At 41.1% G+C, this 13926-nt stretch overlaps 1 protein-coding gene across 11 annotated transcripts in view; it reads left to right on the plus strand.

The window, feature by feature from the left end:
* Positions 1 to 13926, plus strand: part of CHD7 (chromodomain helicase DNA binding protein 7) — a 133216-nt gene that overhangs the window by 70735 nt on the left and 48555 nt on the right. For 10 of the 11 annotated variants that reach the window (XM_072924677.1, XM_072924678.1, XM_030266241.4 and 7 more), the window contains 2 exons: positions 2948 to 3369; positions 12433 to 12568. In XM_072924677.1, coding sequence (XP_072780778.1) covers positions 2948 to 3369; positions 12433 to 12568 — 558 coding nt within the window. The remainder of the gene's footprint in view (positions 1 to 2947; positions 3370 to 12432; positions 12569 to 13926) is intronic. The other variant, XM_030266240.4, reaches the window with a different exon arrangement.

A 13926-nucleotide genomic window follows, 5' to 3' on the forward strand; every position in this document is an offset into this window, starting at 1 on the left:
AACTGCAAATGTCAAGTCATGAAGGGCTGACACTGCTGTTGTAGAGATTGGAAAGCTTTGCTTTCACATTTGCTTATGACTCTGCTGAAAGTTATTGTTCAGACTTAAACAAACAAAAACAGCCCACAAGTCTTACAAAGGCAGCAAGAATTCTTTTTTTTTTTTTAATACTGAAGCATTTATAAAATATAGTATTGATTTCAGAGATGGTCATACCACTAATGAACCTGCAATGTTGAAAATTTTGTAAAATTAAATATGCATGCCATTACTGGACTTCTTGTGGTTTGTTATATTTGTTGGCTTGGCAGTTTCACATGCATAAGAGGAAAAAAAATAAAACTACTGATTCTGACCTGTCCTAGAAAGTTGTGCCTTATACATAAGCTTCTAGATAATTGTAAAAGTCTCCCTTAATATGGCAAACTAATAAAGTAGTGCCAAATTCAAGGTACATACTCAATGCAATATCTACAAATAATGGAAAGAAAACCCTGAAGTTCTTATGTGTTATATATAGCAGGTGAGCAGTATTTTAAAACGGGATTGAGTATGGTAGTGAAAAAATTGGTGAAACTTGTACTTGGAATTTCTGCAAAAATTTAGGATGCATGAGATACAAAATAGCAGATAAGGCAGAAATGTATTGACTATCTTGCAAAATGTTAAAAGTGCTGCTCTGAGAACTTGGGGATAAGAAGTACTTACAGATGATCTCAGTAATGTACCTGTATTCTCCTGCCTAAAAATAATGGTTAGACAAGCACATAACAGTCCAAGGTAAAGAAAAGGCTGTTTTATTCTGTGTGATATAACAAATCTGAGATACTTAATTCATTCAACCAAATTCACAACCAATCAGAACATTTTGAAAGATTTCCATTTTATGTAATGTGTAATTGGACTGCAGAAGTCATTGTTACTACTGACCCTGTGGGATAGTGTTTTCTATAGAGATAGCCAGTTTTTGTGAACTTGCCAGCACGGAGCTGTACATGCCAGGGATGACTACAGATTTCTAGAGCAGGTGTTGATTCATACTTTACGATGCCTAGTATGAGGTGGTCTTGAAGTGGGGCTGACTGATGCAGTGCTAATGCAATGAGTGCATGGGGTTTTCATTAGAGCTGCATTTCCACTGCAACTTAGATCCTGTTGCTCTAAAAAGGATTTTAATAAACATGTGGAGGACAGAAACAAGCAGAAGTCACCCTTAGAAGTCCTTGGTTAATCCAAGAGATGCAGACCATCAGACTGTCACTCAGGCCTTCCCTCTTGTTCTGTCTCTTCCACGAAGAACTGTAGTGTGTAGCATGTACCATTCAGACCTCTCTCAGACATCATTCTTTTCTTATCTTCCTGAGAACCTTGCTCCTTTTGCTTCTGAGTATGTCAGTGTGTTCATTGCACAGTGGGTTTATGTTACTGTGAAGAAATGGCAGTAGTTAGGACTGCACTGGTTCAATTTGTTTGCATTCAGAAAATTGTATTAATATATTTGAAAATATAGACATGCATTCACATTCTCATGTAATATGGTCAAGAATTTTGTTTCCTAAATCTTAAGTACATTTCTATTTAGATCTAGGTGGCTGAAGTAGATTATCTGTGTATGCCCATCAGTTCTCCTTATGCTCAGGGATTGGTTTTGTATCCATTCATTGCATGCTTGCCACTTTTCAGCACGTGTCATTGGGAAAAGTAATTTGGAGAAAAGGAAATGCAAAGAACATTACAGTTACACTGGCACTGCTTTTCGTAGAAGTAAAATTCTTATTTGTTATTAACTTTTCTTCTTCGCAGTTCAACAAATCAAGTATCTCAAATAGCTGTCCTTTTATACCATGATTAATCCACCTAGAATTATCATGATGTAATTTTTAGGGAACAGAAAAGGAGGAGAAACAGAGAGGAAGAGGGGGGGTAAAATGATCTGACCATATATGTAGGTGCAAGAAAGGCATCAGTACAGTGTCATGCTATTACTTTTCTTCTAGAAAAGCATTGTCGTCCTGCATTTATAACCATGGGCAGGCAAGGAGAAGCAGGTCAGAGCTTTGATATGCTGCAGAGTCATGGTAGAGCTTAGATATCTTTTGACTGAAGACTCATAGATCTTTGTGCAGAACAGAACCACTGAAGTGAAAATAGTTGTCAATATATTCAATATATTTTAGTCTAGGTATTTAACATTTGTGTAATTATACATAGGTTTTCCTGTAGTTTGTAAGTTTAGTGTAAACCTGATACACTACAGAGACTTTGAAATAGGATGTTTATGCAGATTCATAAGCACTTACTGTAGTTCTCTGTCCAGTCTGGAGCAGCGACAAATCTGTTTTGAGTACAAGGTGGAAGCAGTGGATCTTGGACATAAAACGTAACCTTGTATTACATTTTCAAGCGGCTTAATCCTTCACTTGCTGATCAAAATACCTCCTGTCACAGATGAGCCAATGAAAATTGCCTTAATTAATTTTTCATCAATATGGCCTGTGAATACACTTTTATTCTCCTTCCAATATCTAGAAACAAACTTTAACAATTTTCTCCCCAAAGGACAAAATTCCAGTGCAGCTTAATAATTTTTAGTAAGTTAATCATTCTACTAACAACTATTTTGAAATGTGTGAAACAACAATTGATTTTATTTTGCATTGACATGTTGAAGACTAAATATTTTCTATATTTGCACTTTATACAAGCTTTAGAATAATTTTACCCTTGATATAACAAGAATCTCTGGTCATTTTGTTACTGTTCTGACTGCAAAAAGCTTTTTTCTTTACTGTATTACTTCACAGTGTTTCAGATATACTGACTCTTGTTAGTAAGTTAATCTTGTGCTTAATATTTTCTCCCTCTGTTACCGCATGCTCCAAAAGAGCAAAGTTTTAGAAATCAAAATTGCAGATCTCCAATTTTTATTTCTATTTATCTCTCTCAGCATTCTCCGTCGGAACCCTTTTTAGAGAAACCAGTGCCGGATATGACTCAGGTTAGTGGACCGAATACCCAGCTAGTGAAAGGCGATGATTATCTGCCATCAATTGAGCCGCAGCCACAGCAAAAGAAAAAGAAAAAGAAAAACAATCACATTGCTGCAGAAGGTCCCAGTAAAGGTTTTGGTAAGGAAGACTTTCCTGGGGGACTTGACAGCCAGAATCTAAGCAGAAACTCAGTGGATTGCTCCCAAGAAGACAAGAAGAAAAAGAAAAAGCCCAAGGCAAAAAAAGAACCGAAGGATCCTAAAGAACCCAAGGAAAAGAAGGAACCCAAGACCCCCAAAGTCCCTAAGACCCCTAAAGAGCCAAAGGAAAAGAAAGCAAAAAATACCACGCCAAAACCCAAGACCAGCAAAAAGGCTAGGTAAGTCAGGAAACTTATATATGCAATAAGAGAAAAACAGTGTGTTTGTGGGATTTCTAGAGCATCTGTGCTAAATTGCGTGGGTGGAGAGGAAATCTTGTTTTGTCGTTTGACTTATACCATCTACAACATCATGTTTTTGAGAAGCTTGGGCACATTTCTCTTGTTTGACTTTCCTGTTTATGGCTTTGCAGTTATTTTAAGCAAGCTGGAAAGGCAGAAGGTTAGTTTTTCCTTTAAAGACAGAAAAGTTTCTGGATGTGTTAAATTTAAAAAGTAACTCTTTGTCCTCTAATGCTCATCTGTTTTTGTGTGTGGTTTTTGTGTTAAGAAACTAAACTGCTTCAATATTAATGTAGGGTTTCAGAGATGAAGGCAGGGAGTAAAATGGTTTGATGCTGTTTTTACCTAAATAAAGAAGTTAGGTACTTCATGTTGTTGTATGCTGTGCAACCCTTACAGACACTTTTATACTAACACAACCCATGGGCTCTAAGCTCTGCTATTAAAAAGGCTATGGATATTGATGTGTCCTCGCTGTAGGGATAATATTCACTTTCCTGTTTCATGTAAAAACAACTTTCCTAGCAGAAAATCTTTGTGGCTAGACCAGATTGTTCAACCATGTTTCTTAACTTGCCATTCAGCATCATGTACCTTTAACAGAATAGGCTTAAAATGTTACAGAGTAGTACGAGAAAGAATAAACTGTCATTACACATGAGTAAATATGTCATAGGTAATAACACAGATTCTTTCCTTGTCCCTCAAGTCCCTAAACACCGTGGTTATAAATGCCTACTTGGAAGAAAACTGAGACCACAGAGACATTAAAGCTCAATATTTTTTTTCATTTGTACCTAGAATTTCTTACAACTGTTCTGAATTTGTTCCAAACATCTGAATCTGTTTTTCAAGATGTGGCTAGAGTTATAAAATATAACTTCCAGATGGAAGCACAGCCAGACTTGGTTAATCCAAATCAGTTTGCAAAATCCATTTGTATTAGGGTTTAAAAATTGCACTTAATGAATCAGCTTTGCATATATTCTACAAGACTGACTATTTATTGGTTAGGTTTGATACAGCTCTATAGCTAAATGAAGATGGGCAGTAAGATGTTATTTGATGCTTTAGCAAGACAGAAAAGTTTCTGTACTAGCAGAGATGATGTTTCCTGAAGAATTTATAAACACTGGCTTGTAAAATCAAGTGTTGTTGTGCACAGGTTATATTAACTGATCAGTAAATTACAGTTGATCAGCCTATCCATATTGCAGCATTTACTTTGGCTGTGTACCAGACTGTCCTAAGGATTTGGTTTACATACACAGCAGCAATTCACAGCTTAGAAAATCTCTTAAGTTATAGATCATCCAGTATATCTTTTTGAAATGAAAGTGCTGTATCAGCTAAAATAGCCTTTTCATAGAATCAGAAAATGGTTAGGGTTGAAAGGGGCTCCTAGAGATTATGTAGTTCAGCGCCCTTGCTAAAGCAGGCTCACCTATAGCAGGTTGCATGAGGTCCATCCAGGCAGGTTTTTAGTATCTCCAGGGAAGGAGGCTCCACAGCCCCTGTGGGTAGCCTGTTCCAGTGCTCAATGTAAAGTTTTTCTTTTTAGACAGATGGAACTTCTATGTTTCAGTTTGTACCCACTCTCCCATGTCCTGTCAGTGGGCACCTCTCAGCAATGTCTGGCTGCACTGTTTCCACACCCATCCTTAAGATACTTGTATGCATTGGTAAGATTTCTTCACAGTCATCTCCAGGCTAAACAGGCAAAGCTTCCTCAGACTTTCCTCTAAAGACAGGTACTCCAGTTCCCTAGACTCACAGGTATAAAGGCTGACCAGGCCACATCATAAATGTTACCGAGCATTTCCCAGATTTTTGCTGCCAAAAGTAAAAAACTGTTTACTGCAGGACTTCATAATTGACAACATTGAAGTCTTGTTTGATAAACCATGGTTAGAAGGAGTCTGCCTCAAAAACACCCATGGCTGATGGTCTGGATATCAGCGCTCAGAGCTGGTCTGTCCTGTCCGCTCGATCCTAATACCCCTATGCTCATCTTCTCTAAATCTTGGGACGTGCAGTGCAGATTAAAGGAGCAGTGTTTCCTCTGAAGGAACTAAACACTGTTTGCTTAATTGTGTTTGTAGGAGAGTCTTTATCTGCTTTACCATGCAATGACTCTTGTCCCTGGCTGGCTAGGTGACTTACTGTATTCTAGTAAGTACTAAGCTCTGTTGTATTACCTTTGAGAGAAACATGTTTGGAGCAACAGCAAGAGCATTCGGTGTTCCTTATGCTTGCTTAGGGGTGTGGAGGAAGTCCTATTTTTGCTGTAATGGGCTTGTGTCTCTTGTTACCAAATGCTCTCCTGAAAACAAGGTTGTTCTCATTTTGTGGTCTTGTCAGCTTCAATATTAAGCTTCTTTGAAGAGCCCATAGACTGTGTGGGGATCCTATGCTGCCAAAAAATTTTAAATCAGTGAAAGAAACTTTGGCAACATCAAAGATGAGTGGGGAACCTGTCCAGTGACAGATCACTTAATCAAGGTTTTTAAATAAATCCACAGTCCAAATCATGTAAGTCACAGTATTTCAGCAGCACTAACTCCAGAAAGGAGAAAGTACAGTAGCTTAGATGAGTGAGATTAATGTATTTTAATACAGATTATGGATGATTATGTAGAAGTAAAATAATTTTATGAAGTTAGTGTCTGGCATGTCTTTACAGCTACTACTTATATCGCTCAGTATTTTGCTTCTAAGCATTGAAAGGAATAGTGTGGTTTAGAAATCTAAAAATGCTGTGACTAATGGTCCTCATTCCTGAGTAAAATGATCAGCTTCAGTAGAAGAGTTTTGCAATCATGTAAAATTAAGGTAAATAAAGTTAGGTATTTATTGAAGAGCAATATTTTTTACATCAAGCGTAACAAGTCCTTAATAGTTAAGTTTGACACAGGCTGTATTAGAGCATACACATGGATGAAAAAATGTGATGTTTAATTATCTTAACAATTTTGTAATTTAATATAGCTCATAACCCTGTTATTTTAGTTCCAATTTCAACTAAAAGTATAATTCTTTTATGTAACAAATAAAAACAAAACCTCCGAAACTCTGCCCTTCACATCTCTGTTATCTTTGGTGCAAGTTGTGACAAAATGAGCAGCCTCTACCTCACTGAAATGCACCTTCATGTGAGGGATAAGTCAGATTGGAAAATAGATTTGTTTAATGGTGGTTTGAATTTTATTATGGGATCTCAAAAAGAAAAAAATTGCCCAAATGGGCTGCTAGTATGTTACACTTCATAGTGAAAGAAACATCACACATTAATAGTATACTATTACACTTTTAATGGATATTAGCCCTATCCTACCAATACTGAAAGACAAATATAGTGATGGCTAAAAAACATAACACTGGCAAACAAATTTTTGTGGACCAAACTAGTCAAGTTTGAAAGCAAAATGTAGATTAACCTCAGCTCACAAGTGAAGGGTTTTCATTAAATTGGGTGAGTGCTGAGTATTATGTGGGCTCTAAACTTTATGAAGCCAGCTTCAGGCACATGCAAAGCAGGCAGATTTTTCCAAAAGTAGAGGGACAGGGAAAGGCAAGTAATCCTACTGAATTGCAAAGTCATGGCTCAGATGTCTGTTCCTCCTATGCCTGTCCCTGGAGGAGAGGAGGACCACCTGTTTGAGAAGATCATGCTGCAGCACAGCTGATATCTCTCCTGCCACTTCCTATGAAACCCTAGAGACTGGCCACCGATTATGGTGACAGGAACAGTAACTATTTGCAAGGGCCAAATGGCAGCTCTTTGCAGGAGCTCTTGCCTTGTGCCATCTCCTCAGGGCAGTGTGCTGTGCTTTGCAGGGCTGCTCTTATCTGCTTCCTCCCCTCCCTGTGGCAGGGAAAGCTTCATCTTCCCCACACACTGAGCAGCAGCCTGGGACACAGTGTAGAGAGTGTGTTGTTGCTTACAAGGGGAGTGCTAAGCATGAGCATAATTAAAGTTTTTAGAGGGAGGTGGAGAAGAGCTTTTTTGGCGCATGGTTTGGCTGTTTGTTGTATCGGAAAGAGGATGGCTCCTGGCCATGGAAGTGGGAAGAGGCTGCTGCGTGAGGGAGCAGTGCAGACAGCAGGACACAGCACCCTGGGGAGCTGTAGGACAGGAAGAGAGGTCCCGAGGCAGTGGTGGTAGTTTCCACTCCCAAAGTCAGATCATCCTGAGCAAGGCAGGAAGGGGCTGCCTTTGGGAGAGAACAGGAAATCATGCGAGATTTCCATGCATGCGTCCGTTGAGGCTGTTCCTGTTCACACCTGTCCTCATCTCCCTTTTGAACCAGCCCAGCTGCCTGATATTTACCTTTGCTTGTGCTGCAAGGCAGGCCTTGTAGGCTTCACTGTTATCAAAGCTTTTTAGTAATTTGGCTGACTTTTCAGGCTGGAAAAAACCTTGTTGTCTATTGTTTTTGCTACTTTTGTGATATGTAAAAACTGTTTTTAATAGAAGTTTTGATTACACTAGGAGCTTTAAAAGATAATTGTTTTCCTTGGGCAAGGAAGTAAAGTGTCTCACATCTCTGACATTTTGAGAAGGTGGGGTTGTTTTTCAATGTTTTTTATGCTCCATGGTGAGTGTGTAACGTTTGTCTAAGCTAGGTTCCAATCATTAATCTGTTATAGGACAACGTTCCCAAGTGGTAAAATAAAAATTGTAATGCATCTGACTTCCTTTAGATCATAGAATTATAGAAAAAAACATCATCCAAGTCACAATAGTTGTCAGAAATTATACTGATAAACAGATCTATCAGTTACACAGATCAGGTAAAGTAGTTATGCAGGGTAAACATACGGGCTAAGCATGTAATGATTTTGGGATCATTTTTGAGTCAGATGGTTTGCCCCTGTAAGTTTCTGGAGCTTCATCTAGCTCTCTTGGGGGCTGCTGAGCTGACACAAAACACCTTGTCGGAGTTTGGATATCGTTCTCAAATTGTAAATCAAGCTCTCTTTTTAATTGTCCTACTTACTGTTTTCCTATTCAACCTCTTTTTCTTCATGTTTTTTGCTTGTTTGACCTTCTGCAGGTTGTCTTCATACTGATCCCCTTTGGGTCAGTATGTGTACATCCTTGTGGGTAAGAGGATGAAACCAGAAAGTGATGTTGGACAGCGAGATTGTAAAACACCTAATCTGAAATGTCTGTATTTATATCACTTGAATTGAGGAATGAGTTTAACTGGCAGTTTTTAAATACTTAAAAGTTTTGTGTGTGGCAAATACTGCTCCAGTTTGTCCTAGGTTTATTGTTCTTGTTTTGGGACTGAACATTTACCTTGTCACTAGTGGGCCTTGGCTAAATTTTGCATTCATGCATGTGTAAAAACAAATATGAGAGATAGTTGTCTAAAAAAGTATGTTACAGTTTACCTTCTTTGTTGCCAGCCTTGGAAAGTACTAATCATGTGCAACCAGTGTTGAGGGAGTCCTAACTTCTGACAGGGAGTCCTAATGGCAGAGTCTCTAAGAACAGTCTCTGAGTACTTGCCTGTTCTTCCTGTGGACAGGTAATTCTGTTCCAGGGTAATGCTGTTCCTGGATGGCCTGAGTGTGATCTGCTGGAAAGTGCAAAGGCTGAGTCAACAGTGGGTACATTCAATTGTCAGGAATAAATCACACTGGCTCCATGGGAAGATGAAGAACAGTTGCTGGCAATGCAAGGAAGCTGATGCTCTCACTGGCCAGATGAAGCTCCTGCGTGTGTGATGCATTAGGAAGCAGTGTGTCCCTGCGTTTAGAGGGGTGGTGCTGTTCTATTTCTACTTCACTTCCCCCCCCCCCCCTTTCCTTCAAAGTTGTAGCTGTGCATTTAAAAAGAGCAATTCTGTTGCTGAATTTAGAACTTAAAATTCCCGGTGGAGCTGCACACGGGCTTTGTTCTCCGCAAGCTGGTCTGTCTTTCACGTGTGCGTTTATAACTGGTCTGGAAAGGGAAGTGATTTGAAACTTTGTCCGAATCGCTTCGACCGCGTCTCCGTTGCCGAGTGCCTGTGTACAGCGAGGCGCACGGCTCGGGGTAGATACAGGTCATGAAGCAGTCGTGGCTGGGAGAGAGAAAGGTCTCTCGGAGGCCAGACCGGAACCCGCGTCGGGCGGACCTGCCCGCAGCGCCGGGCCCTTTGTCTGCGCCCGGCCGGCCGGGAGCGCAGCGCGGTCGGTGGGTCGGCGGGCCCTCGTTAGCGCTGCCCGGCCTTTCAGCAGGCTGCTGTTTTATCCCGCCTGGCCCACGCTATTCTTCCCGGCTTTAAGCCTGTTATTCACAGGCGGCCGTGCACTGGGGGCACGGCACGACGGCTGAGCTTTTAATTGCGCACCCCGCTCCGATTTACGGGGGTCAGGGGGGAAAAGCGCCGGGCTGTCAGCGCGCTTCACCTGGCGGCGATCTTCACCTTCCATTTAAACAAGTTCGAGAAACGCGTAAAGCGGCGCTTTGTGTTTGTTTTGCTTTGTCGCTGTTTGGTGCTCAGTTTTCAGCCGGTGTTTTTGGAGGCGGTTTGGCGGTGATTTGCTGAAAGCCGGTGTGTGTGCGGCGGGGTTCCCGTGCCGCGGCCGCGCAGGTGCCGGAGCGGGCGGGCGCTGATTGAGGGAAGCAGATGGCAGCGCTCGGTGGCCGCCGGCCAGCGGAGCAGGTGCTGGTCACGTGGCCGCGGGTTGCCGGGGCGACGCCAGCGCTCTCGGCGTGCGGATGAAAAGGCGAAGGGGGCCCCGCTTCAGCTGCGGCTTTTTGTGCCATTGGTGGCAGCCAGAGCGGAAACAAGCGCCGGCGGGGAGGGAGGGGAGCCCGCCGGGCACCGAGCGAGCCAGGGAGGGAGGGAGGGACGTGCGCTGCCCGGCCCCGCCGCCTCTCGGGGCTCGCCCTCTGCCCGCGCTCCGCCCGCCGTGCCAAACTCTGCCCCCGCCGTGCCCGCGCTCTTTGCGCCGTGTCGAACTCTTCCCCCCACATCTCCTTTCTTTTTTTTTTTTTTTTTTTTAATTGTCACAGTTCAAGGTAGGCTTTTTTTGAGCTGTGTCGAATCCTGTTAATTTCACAGGATCACAGACTTGTTACGGTTGGAAGGCACCTCTGGACATCATCTCATCCAAGCCCCCTGCCAAGTCAGGGTCACCTAGAGCAGGTGACACAGGAAGGTGTCAAGGTGGATTTTGAATGTCTCCAGAGAGGGAGACTTCACAACCTCCCTGGGTAGCCTGTTCCATTGCTCTGCCACCCTCAATGTAAGGAAGTTCTTCCTCATGTTGAAGTGAAACTTCTGGTTTTGTTTCTGGCCATTGCTCCTTGTCCTGTCACTGTGCACCACTGAAGAGGGTCTGGCACCATCCTCTTGGTACCTGCTATTGAGGTACTTATATGCATTAATGAATCACAGAATTGTTAGGAATGGAAGCGACCTCTGTAGATCATCTAGTCCCAGTCTTCTCTTTAAATAGGCCCAGCTCCCACAGTCTCTCCTCATAGGAGAGATGCTCCAGACCCCTAATCATCACTGTGCTCTTCTTCTGTATCATGTTCACTAGCTCCTTGTCTTTATTTCACTGAGGAGTCCAGAACGGGACACAGTACTCCAGATAAGGTGTCAGCAGGGCTAAGTAGAGACAATTTTGCAATAATACAAATCCATGTTCAAAACAAAGTATTTTCATTTGTGAATGTTTTTAAATTATTTTTTAAAACTTGGAAATCAGTGCTAGTTTACGCATAGGCTGTAAGGAGAAAATACTGTAGCTGAGTTGTCACAGTCCTGAAGAGACATGTGACTGTATTGGAAAATGTTAAATTACAGCTCCAAAATACGCTGTTGGTGGGCTAATATGCTGATCATAATGAACAAACTTAAAGCTGATGTTTAAATGAGAAATTACAAATATGAGGATCATGAAGAAAAAAAAAAAAAACCCTGGGCAGTTTCCCAGGTATGAAAATAAAGTGATGAGAATGTAGAAGCCATATAAAAGCATCTGATATAGTGCTTGGTGACCTGTGCTTGCCATGTGTCAGGTACCAGCACACAGCTCTGCTCTGCTGTCAGCTGTCTCAGTAACTTCCCTTAGCAAGCCCCTCACACTGGGAATGGGCTGCTGGGAGCTGACCACAAAAAACTAGTAAAAACCTGCCTCAGACTCAAAGGCTAGATGTGCTTTAAAATACTAACCTCTACCAATGATTTTTGTTGCCATTTAAAAATTTCAGCCCTGCCATGCTGTAGATCATCTCAGTTTGTGATTTGGTGATGGTGTATTTAAAGCTGTATTGTGATACATATGTCTTTACCCATTTCCAAGCCTCTGAGTGCAGCTGGAGACATGCAGTCCCAGCTCTTCAGGTGATGAACGTTTTCATGGGGAAGAAGGGAAGGAACAACCCTCAAAACATCATTGTCAGTGGATATAGGTTTCTAGTATTGTGTAGATGCTGAGATGCTAGCATAGTGTTTTTCTCCCTGTACAAGCTGCAGTTGTACGCATTGAAGCTGTATGGCTGCCCTCAGCACTGACACTCAAGAGCATTTCCTGCTTGGAAATAGCAGGGATTGTAGAAGAAGATGAATTCAGTCCTTGTTTTGGTAATGCTTGCTCTTGTTCTGCTTGCCTGGGCTGCACGGTTAATAAAAGACAAGCACACGTGTAATCCTGTTTCTCTTCTCATGTGTCAGATTGTCCAAACCCTGCTTTCAGAAAATGCATGTTCTGAAGAGAGCAGCTCTTCCTTTCCCATCTCATTTTTAGTTTCTTGTTGAGTACACATCGAGTGTCACTGTCTAAGGTCTTGAAGGAAAGAAGTGAGGTGTCTGTTAAGGCAAGTGTAGTGATGGCCTATGTATCACTGATTTTGCAGTTACTTTGAAATACTTCAGAAAGGCAGTTGAAAATAATGAAGTCACTCAAAACAAACATCTCACAGATCAACTGTTTTTTAAACACCTCTTGCTTATATTTTTCTACAAAAACTGATTAAGAATACCTCTGTTTCAGTAGCAAGAAGCAAGATTCAGAAGCCAGTGCTGCAAAGAAAAAGGTTAAGGGAAAGGAAGGTTCTGAAAACTCAGATTTGGAAAAAACTCCACCACCATCACCTCATCCTGAAGATGAAGATGATCCAGGGGTTCAGGTAATGCTATTCTTGAAATTCATTGTAGACTTTGCCAACTTAGAAGCATAAAGCAATAGTTTTCATGGTTTTTGTTATAGAGATAGGGATATTTGGATAATTTCTGTGTTGTTTACAAAAAGGTGAGAACTGAAAATCACCACGGTGAACATTTTACAAAAACAAGTATTTTTCATCATAATTTTGCTTTATAGTCTTGTTTCTTGCAGATATGTGTATGGTGCTGCTGAGTTTTCACACATTCTCTTTGATTACTCTTGCAGTTATGATGCTGAAAGTTCTGTTCTGTAGACTTAATGCACTATTACAAGGTCTTGCTTATAAGCTCAGTGTTTATTCTTGCATTGGCTTTGCAAACATTCTGAAATCAAGAATCAGACATGACAGAGCAGAGTGTTGGAAACATGCATGTCAGGCACTTGTAGCGACACTGCTTTAGTGGATGAAGGGCTTCTTTTGCAGGACTGCCAGTCATGGGCTCACACTGATTAATTTCTCTTGACCACTGCATTACCTATCACTTTCTGTCCAGACTTTCTTTTACATAAAGCAAATCTGGAAATAGAGTAGCATATATGATAAGTTTTATGTACTCTGTCATTTGACATGTTAAGAAATGGTCATCTCCTGGCTTGCTTCTGCAGGCAGTGTTTTGAGTGGGCAGAATCCTCTCATGATGAGGTAGGGGTAAATTATGGTGGGGAAAGTATGAGACTCTTATGTAGTCATACCAGTGTACATGAAATCCACCGCATTTGTCCATTGCACGTCAGGTTGTGGATGGGTTGCTTCTGGTTATGAGAGATGTTCAGACCAATGATCAACTGGGAATAGTCAAAGCAGCCTGGTGAAGACTTTGGCAAACAGTTGTCCTACAAAAGCATGGTTTATGCCCTTCCTCCCACTATTTTCAAGAAGAATATAGTAAATAATGAAATGTGAGCAATCTAGTATATTCTAGGTAAAAATAAAAGAAGCAGTAGAAGAGTGTGTTCTTCCTGACTCCTTCAGACTGTGTTTTCTGAATTAGAGAAGTTGAGTTAAACCATGCAGCTGTTAAAATATTTGACACATTAAGTTTTCTGTTCTGTGCTGCAAATCTCTTCTGGCCTAATGGCACTGGCAAAAGATGAAGAAACTTCAGGACTTTGGATGGGTTTTTTGGGTAAATTTGTAGGTGATTATATTCCATTTACAATTCAACATTTCTGCATGGTTTGCTTGTTTTCAGTCTAGTGGAACAAAAACTTTCTTTTTATCAAACACAATTGCGTGATAAACATTATGTTTGAGTTTTAATTTTTTTTTTTTTTAAGAAATAGAAGTCCTAGGGCACTTGCCTCCCTTTTTAATTAAAT

This window comes from Taeniopygia guttata, chromosome 2 (assembly GCF_048771995.1).
Source record: "Taeniopygia guttata chromosome 2, bTaeGut7.mat, whole genome shotgun sequence".
Lineage (NCBI taxonomy): Eukaryota > Metazoa > Chordata > Aves > Passeriformes > Estrildidae > Taeniopygia > Taeniopygia guttata.